General features: G+C 43.1%; 1 protein-coding gene across 1 annotated transcript in view; it reads left to right on the top strand.

The window, feature by feature from the left end:
• cped1 (cadherin-like and PC-esterase domain containing 1) overlaps positions 1-12,083 on the top strand; it is a 69,613-nt gene that overhangs the window by 28,350 nt on the left and 29,180 nt on the right. Inside the window, exons 9-14 of the mRNA XM_078282066.1 lie at positions 363-527; positions 810-914; positions 1,608-1,762; positions 2,992-3,062; positions 3,529-3,715; positions 5,124-5,292. Of these exons, the coding sequence (XP_078138192.1) occupies positions 363-527; positions 810-914; positions 1,608-1,762; positions 2,992-3,062; positions 3,529-3,715; positions 5,124-5,292 (852 nt within the window). The remainder of the gene's footprint in view (positions 1-362; positions 528-809; positions 915-1,607; positions 1,763-2,991; positions 3,063-3,528; positions 3,716-5,123; positions 5,293-12,083) is intronic.

The raw sequence follows: 12,083 nt of genomic DNA on the forward strand, positions 1-12,083 counted from the left end.
CACCACTGGACACGCCCACAGCAGATGGTATACGCCCAAAAATGTAGAGAACATCATTGAAAAGCCAGTTTCAGGCAAAAGGGGGGATTTAGGTATGAACACACAGGGTCACAGACAGACACAAACTGATAATGTAGAATATATCCTATTTATTTACCGGTATTTCTAAAGTCTAAAACCTTTTAAGTTGCATATTGCAGCTTTGAATTTGTACAAATCAACCACAGGGTATAAGGAGTGGAAGAAACTCACATTTGATTCTGGGGTGATCAGAACTCAAATATCCACTAGAGGTCAGGATGTCTTCAACAACTGGTTGGGGCTTGACTCCAGTTCGGACTTTCTCCTTCTGTCTTGTACAGCTTGACACTGACCTGAGGTTTACTGGGCTGAGGGACCCCGCCTTTGACGGACAGATCACCAAAGAGTTGATCCTGGAGGACACACTGCGTTTCCTGCTGCCGCCACACAGCGGACTGGCGGGGCTGAAGATGAGCTCACATGCAGAGACAACCAGGAGAGAGAAGGTAGACTGGAGCTGCTGCCAGAGGAAAACCTTTTGTTTTAGAATGTCACAGAAAAATACACTTATTTTCAGATTGACCTCTATGTATTAGAGGTCAATCTTAGTCAGCACATTAAGGACCATGTGGCCTTTGTAATTAAAATGTTTTCATCTCATTTTTTTCTCAAAGACAACAGTGCTGTGTTTGCTCATATAATACAGGTACTCTGTATATATTAAATTATTACTCTCTCAAGCATATTTTCGGAACATTCCTCAAATGCTTTTGTTTCTCTCTGGTCAGTACGGTGGCTGCAAAGGGACACATGGCCTCTGTTTGCCAGAAGATGAGCTGCTCTTGCTGCTCCAGTTTCAAAGACAGATGAAGACACATGGAGCGTTTGAACTGGTAAACACTCCTTCACATATTATTTTACCCAAACACAATGACTGTGAGGTTGCTGTTAATAACATCAACTATGCAATTACTTTTTGAACTTTGTTAAACAGAACATCTTTGATGTGAGGGTACCCACTCTAAAATCACAGAGCACAATTGTTGTCACAGCTACTTCTAAGGCTACTATTCAAAAACAACATGTTTTATGTAACTCAAAAGTTAAACATGGCCAAAAGAATAGCCCAAACTGTGATTTCATATCATTCAGGGATTTTTAGATGGTTGGAATATTTGAATTTGATTTTGGATTGTTAGATGTTTGTTTAAAGCCGCACTATGCCGATTTTGCATGTTGGCGGCCCCAAGTGGCAGTGAAAGGTAACACCCAGGAATCCTGTAGGGTGACGTTAGGAGACAGTTTTGTATCTCACTCTTAAATTCTGATTCATCATTTCCTGTGTGGAGAAGATTTCCCACCAGTGACCACACCAGACACCAGAATTGCATTTGGGGAAACAGGGTGAATCTACAGCATCTCAATTAGTGGGGATGGGACGCTTTTCTCTGTTGCAGCCCCACTGTGATTTAGACTGATTTGACGGGTGTATTGTTACGTAAAAAATCTTGTGCAGCTTTAATGCAGTAGCAATGGTCATGGAATGTGATTGTTGGCTGAAACTGAGTGTGTACCATTCTCTGTAGTTGTATCCCAGTGCCTCCTCAGAACATTGGCCTTTCCAGCAGCTCCTCTCTCAGGGCTTCTCCACAGCCGATGGCCCAACGAGCGTCTCCCATCTACCAGCCCTGCTGCTCAGGCTCAGCTTGTACCATCAGCTACAGAGGAACCACACCTTTAGGCAAGGAACCAAATCCATAGTACACACACACACATGGATGCAGAAGCATGCAAAGACACATGAAAACAAACACATGCATGCACCTATATCAGGGGGTCTGCAGGTCCTGAAAGAGTCTTTAAAATCTCTTGAATCATATCTAAACTCAAGGCCTTAAAGGGTCTTGAACAATCAAATATAGCGTTTTGGAGGTCTTAAATATGTTGTGGTTTCTTGGTGCGCTGTTTTTGCAGTGAGATAGCATAGCATAGCAGTGAGATAGCAATAAAGATAGTGCAGTAAGTTTTTGTGCAGAGAGAACAATGCCGTGGTACAGTTTTCAAGTTACAAAAAGTTCAAGAAACGGTTGTATTTCACATGCTACCGACAACAGATCTGCAAAGATATAAGACTGTTGTTGCATTCTGGTGTACTGATGCACCTGTCAGTGGAGAAGTTGGTCTCTCTCCTCTTCTACAATGGATTTCTCCCTGTATGATTGTTGAACGTCTCTTGGTGCAAAATGGCAGCTCTAGAAAGAAGCCCTCGCTCTTTGTTTCTGAGGAACTGACACCAAAACCTGACGTTTAACATTCATGTTTTAGATCGATGAAACATTTTCTGCTATCAGACTCCATTGTAGCTGCTCTGGAAATGATGTGACAATGTGACGTCATGTCATCTACGTTTGGCATGCAAAATGGGTCTAGAAATGCAAGGTACAACACCAATAGCTGTTTTTTAACAGTATTAAAGTGTTATAGGGTGTATTTTTCCTTTAACTGGATGGATGGCCTGGGGGAATTCTCTCTCTCGCATTCTCTCTCTCTCTTCCTCCCACGCTGCCTTGACCCCTCTCTCTCTGCTCAACGACAGTACCCATGAATTCTCCATCACCTCCCGACCTGGGACAGAGTCTGTGCTGTTGGCATCCAGACCCATGCCCACTAAGTCTACTCCTAGGCCTTGAAAGAAAACCAAAGATTGAGGGGGAAAACAGTTGGAAAGCAAAAGCAGGAATGAATGGTTAGGAGAAAAATAAGGTTTAAGAGCAGTGGAAGGAAAACAACACACTAGGCACGGCTTGGGGAACGCATCTTAACGATATCCCACTCCACCAGTCTGTAAAGCATTATATGATCAGCTGAGATCATCACAGCCAGTGCCATTTTTATGAAATTACTAATCCACCAAGATGGGTTTATTGCTAGGAAGCTAGGGAATGATGATGTCTTCCGTGTTTCCCACAGAACTGACCAGACAGAGGCACAAACCAATCAGGAATCAGGATTGGCTTCCCAGGATCTTCTTGAAGGCAGAGGTGAGATGCTGCGTTGCTCAATATACCTTAATATCAGCAGCAGTTAGAATGCAGCCTGGATTTTGTTATTCCCAGGCCATGCACTGCATTGAACAAATTGGTACCAAATGTGTTCGAGTGCCAAAACAATTTAATTTGACAGCGAATGTTCTCAAGAGTGATGTAGATGGTAAATGTCAGCTGGCTTGGCACAGCTCACTTCTGTAGGGTTCTGGTGAACATAAGGAAATGTGGTTCGCTGGTTAAGGCTGCTCTAGTTTTACATCAGCAGATCAGAGCTTCTCATCTCGCTTTAGTCTTTTTCATGGTTAGAGCGGTTACAGAGTCTGCGCCGCCGATGGCTTTCCTGACACCCAGGCTGTGAGTTTATGTGGCCGATGCTGAAAAGCTCTTTCATTTAGCTTGTGGCTGACATATCTCATCCCAGCTGTTTGTGTGTATGTGTGTGTGTGTGTTCTGTATACAGAGCACTGTGTGGACCCCCACCTCAGACAGATATACACAGATCCTCCACTCACCCTGACACCCGCCTTCAGTCCCTGGGTGAAGGAGTACCGCGCTGAGGTGCCCTTTGACGTGGTGACGGTGCGGATCCGACCCGAGCCCGTCAGCTCGGCCTGCCGCATCCACCTAGACGAGCACAGAGGACCTAGGTGAGGCCAGTGCACTTCCCTCTAACATCAAACACAAACTGAGTTGTTAGTACAGACGTCGTCGGAGAAAGTCATGCATTGCGCACTGAAAGGCTTCGGACTAGTTCTGTCGCTTTTATATGTTTAAAGTAATAATTCATGCCATTTTCATATAAATAGATGTCTGTTTTGCTACTTTCTATTGCCGATTGATCTAACACAATGGTGTTTCAACCTGTATCCAGTTCCTGGGGAAAAACCTCTGGTGCACATTTTGTCTCCATCTTTGGTGCTCAGTGCTCATTGCTGGGCACTGAGCACCAAAGATGAAACGCAGGGTGTGTAGTTAGCATGAGCAGCTGGATAGGTAAAGAAAAAAGCGCCACCTACAGAAACTCAAACTGCATCAACAGAAAATCCAAGGAAAAAGACGTCAGTCCTGGACACACTGATTGACAGGTGATCTCTGGGAAGTGCAGTGCAGAAACACCACAGCAATGAGCGCTGAGCACCAAAGATGGAGACAAAATTTTAAAAACACCACAGCAATGAGCACTTAGCACCAAAGATGTCAATGAAATAAAATATCAGGAACTTGTGGATTACCACTTTAATGTTTCTTTTGCGCAACAATAAAGATTTTGGCGCAAACAACTTGTTTTGCCTTCCGGCTTCATTAGGCTCTAGTCGTGACAAAGCTTTGAGGCAATTTGGTGGTTTTTATTGTTGTTAAAAATAAAAAAACATTAAAGATATAAAAGCATTATAATTGGTCTGAAACCTTCCATCCCTCCTGAATTCTTAAATCATTGTATGGATAATTATTCCTAATCTGATCAGTGACGTTCATCTTATCCAAAGATAATATATCCATATACATAGTTCTTTATCATCTTGCCTTGACTATAATGACCTGTTCTCCTCTTTCAATCAGCAAGCAATGGCACAGCTCCAGCTTGTGCAGAATTCTACTGGCAGGTTACTGACAAATGCAAAAATGCTGGAGCATATTAGCCTTATTTTAGCTTCTGTACACTGGTTGTCTGTTCGTTTTAGAATTGAATTTTACTGATTACTTTAACGGCTCAGCTAGGTCTGACCCCTGGCTTCATCTCAGATATTTTAGTCCGATGTGAGCTGAATGCAATTGTCAGATGGGAGTCTCCTTGCATGTCGAGACCAAAAGTGATCCTTCGCTGTCTGGGTCGCGAGGTTTTACAACGCCTTGCCAGAGAAGCTAAGGCTGGCAAAATCAACGTCAGCATAAATCACTTCTTAAAACACAATTTCACAGACAAGCTCTTAGATGATCTGTTTTTACCAATTTTATTCTTGTTATTTTATTATCTCTCTCGCTCCTCTCTCTCCTGTCTGTCTTGTGACACTGCTGCCTGCCATGTCTCTGAGTAGCTCTGCTGTTTTTCCGCAGGACGGCAAACTACCCCGTCGGCCTGGGCAACAGCAGGATCAGCATCTTGGTGGCAGATGAAGCCGTGCCAGAGCCTGTTGTCATGACAATATACACCCTGCACATGTACCGCGAGAGCCGCCCCAGCCTGCCCATGTTTGGAGATCATGTGATGTGCGGCTTTGTGCAGGTATGTGAGGCGGAGGAGAGCAGTTTTATACACACACACACACACCTACATTTCCCTCCATTATCCAGGTTTGGATTGCGGTGCCAACATGGCAAGCAGAGCATGGTAGGCCTATTTCAGTCATGAGATTCAACTGAGACGCTCCACTGCCTTTAGTGAAGGATGGTTTCAATTTATTTGTCGCACAAAGGAAGCATTTTTATTGAGAGATGTCGGTCTGGCAACATATGCAGTTTCTTTGCATGTAAACAAAATTAACACCACTCTGTTGAAAATAGCACGTTTCCACGTCTTAACAGCATTTGTCATGTTTGCAATTCAACCAAAGCCTTCTGTGGGTTCTTCTATGTTATGACTGACGTGTCAGTTAAGAATTACATAATGAACAGTATTTGGGAACTCTAAAAGTAACTCATCACTGCAATATTATTTCTATTACTAACTTGTAAGACTAGGATAGGATATGTCATTTTCAGCCCATTTGGGACAACACACTTTTCACTGTTACTTTTCAACACAATATGTGTTAATAACAACACATATTGACACAGCATATGTGGTTGCGAAACTATTTGTGTTGAAAAAACAGCTTGAATCTTAATAAGAAAAATGCAATTCAATGAAATCAATTACACATTGTATTTAAAGCAATTACCTTTGCATGTTGTGATGATAGTAGCTTAAATCTGGCACACCATTCAAATTGACCATCAAGTGATGATAAACTGGAAAGAAATAATATGAAAAGTAAAATAATACATGACATAAAAGACAAAGTTATTGTCATAGTTGCAACCTTCGCTGTTTGAAAATGGAAAAAGCTAGCAGTAAGTTACTCATTAGCACAAGTAATCAGAGGGTAACTCATTAGTCTCTGTCTTAGTAATGTGTTTCCCAACAGTGGCGAGATCGTGTACAGAGATTTACTCGGTAGATGTTTTGCCAATGAAGGCTGGACTGTGGAGAAGTGGGGGATGTTGGCATGGTGAATGGGTGGGGAGGGTCTGGTGTTCTGGTGCCATGCTTTGGTGGTGGCTATATTTCAACAATCGCACCTCAGTAAGACTTTGGCTGAGGAGATGCTAATGGAAGGGATGCTCTGTCTCCACCATGCCTGCCTGTCCCCAGTTGCGTTGTTGGAGTAAGGAGGATGATGGGTTGGAGTCACATACTAGAGAAGAGAGGAACTAGATCCCGTGCTAGTCAGTCTGTGATGGACATGAGGGTCCAAAGGTGATATTTTTAGGGCTATAATGTGGATATGAAATAGGTACATTTCAAGGTGAATTCATAAACATACGTGCAATTTTAAAAATAAATGCACTGTAAAGTCCATTAAATGCGCTCAGCAGCGCTCCGTCCAGAGAAAGCTGAACTCACCAATGTTAGATCTTTTGCCTCTTTCGTCCCTTTTGGTCCCTTTGGCATCACAGACCGGGTCGGTAAACATGAGTGTGCTGTGTGCACGTCAACTTATGTCTGCTTACCCGACAGAGCGCTCACTCATTGCTCTTTAGGAGACAGTTCATATTTCACTCAAGCGTCAATTTGTAACTTTCTATTTGGAGAAGATTTCGCACCAGTGGCCATACCGACACCAAAATTTCATCTGGGCAAATAGGGCAAATCTATGGCGTCTCAGTTAGCGGGGATGGGATGCCCCACTTTGTGATTCAGGCTGATAAAATAGAGGTAAAATAGGTGTATTTTTACATGAAAATCTGTAAAAAGTGAATGTAAAATCTGTAAAAGTGTAGCTTTCCATAGCCTTATGATGTGACAGTCCTTGTCATATCTAAACGCAAACGCATATTCACTTAGAGCACTACATAGATCCTGCTTGTGTTGTTACAACTCTGGTGCTAGTGGGGGTGCATGGAGAAGATTAAGTGTACTTGCAAGTTTGCCCAAATAACACCAAGTTATTGGGGTTATTCGGTTTTGGGGGTTATACGATTCCAAATCAGTTACCCCAACACATACCCTCCTGTCTTCCCCTCATCACATCACACATGTGGTCCTGTTTTGGCTGAAACCAGGGACAGAATTGAAGAAAACCCATCAGACAGTTGACAAATTGTTCTCTTAAGCTTACTGCCAAACATTTAGTGTTGTGGTTTTCTTTGCTGTAAGCCAGAAAGAACGTGTTTGTGAGGTAGATGTCATAAATATATATTGTGTGGTGTCTGTCCTTTTTTTTTCGTCTTTCAACGGTTTGCACATGCATTAACGTGTGTGTGTGTGTGTGTGTGTGTGTGTGTAATGGCAGCTATGTGGCTTTTGTATGAGGGGAACAACGACTGCCATCCACCCCAGTCCTCCTCTTTACTTCAAAGCAGCATAATATTTTGGAATATCTGTACTTCCCAACTCCTAATGTCTTTGCTATTTCCATTCATTGCATTATGGAAGTCGTTACTACCATAGAAGAGCAGCCACAACACTCCTCGTCTCTTAATCAGTATTTTAGGAGAACTGATTCCACAAAAAGAGATTCTCCTATTCTATCAAGTGGCCGCGGTTGATGGATGGAGAGATAGATGTTGTAAACAAGGGTGAGTCCATTGGAATCTGACCAGACAGTAAAGATTATGTTATCAAAACAATGTGAACAGAAGAACCAGATGTTTTGGGTGATGGCGAAGGCATGTGAATTTGTCTCTGGCTGACTTTGCTTCCCCTACTTCTGTCCTGTGGGAGACACACCTCAGATGGAGCTCCAGAGGTTTCTAATATTAATCCCTCCTCTCTACTCCATCTCGCTCTCTCCTGAAACCTTGTGTGTCACTATCTGTGATTGAGCTCCCATGGAACTGGAAAGTTAGTCAGATTAATGAATGCAGAATCCTCAGCTGCCGGTGGAGATCCCCACAGAGAAGTGGGGTGAGTTCCTGTTCGACCGTATGTCATTAGCGGGGAACATGGGAGGACTGATAGAAGATCACAGAGGAAAAGGTTTGTCTTCTTCCAGCGTCTCTGTCTGTCAGCTGGATTCTTCTATAGGGCTTGAATACTGGTTGAGCTAATGCTGTGAATGAGTTCACATGTTTGCTTTCAATTGGGATGTCCTGGTGGCTCAGTTGATTAAGGCACATACCATGTACGTCCGATGTTTGAATCCAGCCTGGGACCTTTGTCGCATTTCATCCCCTTCTCTCTCTCCCATCATTCCTGTCTCTCTCTACTGTGAAACTGTCCAATAAAGCAGAAATGCAAAAAAAAATTACCTTTTAAAAGAGTGTGCCTCATATTTTCTCTGGGCTTGATAGGGCCAGGCACAGGCCACGAGTGACTTTATGCCAGAAACACATTACATCTCGTTCACATTACATAGGACATCTCGTATATACCAGGCTATGAATCCCGTCTCCCGTCAAAATAGTGCACACACTTTAGCATGAGGCAACGATGCGAGTTTGCACATTACAAGAGTCAACGACAAGGGACTGCATAATCTCGCACGGGCCAGACTTCAAACGGGAGTTGATGAGACGTGGAAGTCTCGTAGGTCTTGCCTCACACGACTAGAGCCCGCAGACGGAAAGTCAAATGGGTCATTTGTGTAGATGTCAACAACAACCATGGATGAACAGCAACTGGCCACAATATTTTTTTGTACATTCATATGTGTAGATTCAAAAGAGAAAGAAGGAGAAGAAGGAGAAGAAGGCGCGTTGATGGTTGGGTCGATGGTTGGGTCAACGCGGCCAACGAGGACTATCTATTTTACAAAGAGAGTGTGTGTGTATGTTTTTTTGTAGCCATGCTTCCCTGGTGTGCTTTGCAGTAAACAGAGTGATGACATATCCTGCCGCAATCTGGGCAATGTGACAAATCACCTCATTGTACTGCTCTCACACTACAAGAGCAACAACAAAAATATCAGTGATGGGAGATCGGGACGTGACGTGCGGACCTTCTCACACTATGCGAGCAATGGCATGTTTTCACTCAAAAATTTGTCTGGGACCGCCTGGGACGCCTAAATCGGCTGTCATATGGTATGGTGTGCGTGAGGCTTCAGTCTGTTCTGCCACCAAGCCCTGGGAGAGCAGGCGGGGAAGACATGTGATTGGTGATCCCCATGCATGATTTTGACACACAGACATCCAAAATCCATCACTTGTCTTGCACTGCAAATTGGATGGGAAGTTCTATCTGAAACATCATTTCATCATGTTTTTGAGCTGGACTTTTTTATCATTTCTGTTTGCAAGTGAAGGGGTTAAGCTCTTAAACGTACACATAGGCACACACACTGGCTGAGGTGGAGGAGAGGGCATGATTTGGGATGCATTCCGGGTGGTCTTGGGGGAAGAGCAATTGAAGAAGCTTAATTCTTTCCTTCTGTGCAGTCACTTTAGTATGAGAAACGCTGGTGTACGTTCCACCACAAGAGCATGCACTTTTGTCTTTGGCTTTACCGCACGCACACACTGAAATGTATCGTTGCGTTCACCACTAAAGGCTTTAGGCACAATCAAGTTTCACACCCGGCCCATTAGTGAGCCATGCTGCGGAAACCATGGATCTGAGAGAGGACTGGAGCGGTAGCAGAGAGGAGGAATGCTTTTCTCTTCTTCTGTTTCTCACTCGCTAGCGTCTCTTTAGCTGTTATTACACTCAGCATAGGAACATACGTCAGCTGTAAACCATTCTTGCCAATCCCTCTGGACATGATATACCACGCAAACCATGAGCTTATCCTTACTTCTATGTTCATAGTGGTTTTGAGCAATTGAGCATGAAATTTTCCACATCCCACAGGACAAAACTAATTTCATTGTAAAATCTTATTTTTAGCCACATTCAAAGAACTTATTTTAGCCATTGGAAACATTTGCCAGTTGACCAAAGGGTGCACGCAGCACAGAAAAACAAATGCAAAATATTATTGTATTCTATGTGATTTATTGTGTCCCTGCATTCCCCATGGCTGGTGTAAAGGATAATGTCACGTACGATGACTTGCACAACACCATGGCCTTGTTCCATTGCTGGTTTCACAAAGCTTTCTCATCTTAAGCCCTATTCGCACGGGACTAATGTTGGCGATCATTAAGTGACTTTAATTTGTGATTTGTGAGTGTGCCATGTCTGTAATTTGTAAAGTCACAATTCCAGTGCAGATTACCTACCATATATTGATGAAGACAGAGGTCCCCTGAATATACTAATCCTGTGTGAACCGAATTCGCAACACAATGCTAGTCTCATTCGAATTGGATGTGACTCTGCTGCCATTCTGGTCTCTCTCAACATGATATTGTGCAGGTTTGATTTACCATAGACTCTGGGTCTGTTTGAACTCCACTGTGTCCTATTGCAGTAGTGTTTTGCTCTCCTCTACCCCAGACATATACAGTGAAAAAAAAGTATTGAGCAAGTATTGTGACAGTGAAGTAAAACACAATAAATTACATTGTTCCAATATGGTTTAACATGTAAAGCTGACTGATTCTGTACTTTTGTCTCATGTTCATCTTTTGATCTGAAATACAAATTTCATGAGTATGCAGCAAAAATAATCAATTTTACTTCACTGTGCCAGTATTTATGCTTTTCACTGTAAGTGTCTCTGCATCCCTGTCCATCCGTCCACACTCTACTACAGCTACTATTTCATCTAATCTCTCCATCCAGCAGCTTTTCATCCCTCTCCTCTTCTCCTCTTCTGTGTTCTATCTTTAGGGGTCAATTAGAAAGATAAATAGATCAAGAGAATTGGTGTTCACTCATCCTATGTTGGGGGTAGAGGGAGGCTGGTGATTGGGCCCCTATAGAACAGGGAAGCCATTGATGCAGTGTGGGGTCGGTCTTTTGAAGTGCTGTCATGTGAGGCTATAATGGCTGCTGTGTTGAAATCTGCACACTGTCTAGTCATCTGGCTGGGATAATAGTAGTACTAACAGGTGCACCACTGGTTTAAAGGAAAAACACACACTAAAACACTTTAACACTGTTAAAAAAAACAGCTGTTGGCGATGTTCCTTGCATTCCTGGGTCCATTTTGTTGTTTGGTGTTGATTTTTCTTATTCCCACGGATAACTGGCCAAACATAGACAACGTGACGTCACATCTAGATATTTCCAGCAGCTACGATATTGTTTGATAGCAGAAAAACGTTCAGCTATTTAAAACATCAACGGTAAACATCAGGTTTTGGTGTCAGTCCCTCAGAATCAAAGAGCGAGGACTTCTTTAGCCTCAATAGACCAGGATGTAATGCAGCCATAAGACATGTTGTGAGGGCACGGTCATGATCATAGACACACCCTAATGTTCATGATCGAGTTGGCTAGCTACCCATATTTATATTCCCATACACCAACCTTTGACTGAAAGCAACAAGTTCATGCCTGTTCTCTGGGACATTCTGGGAAATGTAGGAAATCTCTAACTGAAGTAGAAGTAGACAAGGCAGGTTGAGGGACAGCAGATTCACCAAAAGGTAAATTACAACACTTCATCACAAAATAACTGGAATGCCTTGAACACCACAGATTGATGATATATAACGGTGTAAGAGGATCCGAGGGGAGATTTTTCCTTGAAAGAGGCAGAAGCAACCACAGAATACCCACCACCCCCCTCCACACACATGTAGACACAGGACATAATACTTACAGATATGTAAGTAATATGTCCTGTCAAGGCAGAAAGCTGTTCCATGATACAGTCCAATCAGCATTGTAAAACGTGACTAGGTCCCTGTATTCCGGAGTTTCTCAATCCTGCTCCTCACCGCGGTGCTGATAGGAGAAAGCGTTAGATTTCCATATGTTGTCAG

Source organism: Centroberyx gerrardi, chromosome 24 (genome assembly GCF_048128805.1).
Source record: "Centroberyx gerrardi isolate f3 chromosome 24, fCenGer3.hap1.cur.20231027, whole genome shotgun sequence".
Lineage (NCBI taxonomy): Eukaryota > Metazoa > Chordata > Actinopteri > Beryciformes > Berycidae > Centroberyx > Centroberyx gerrardi.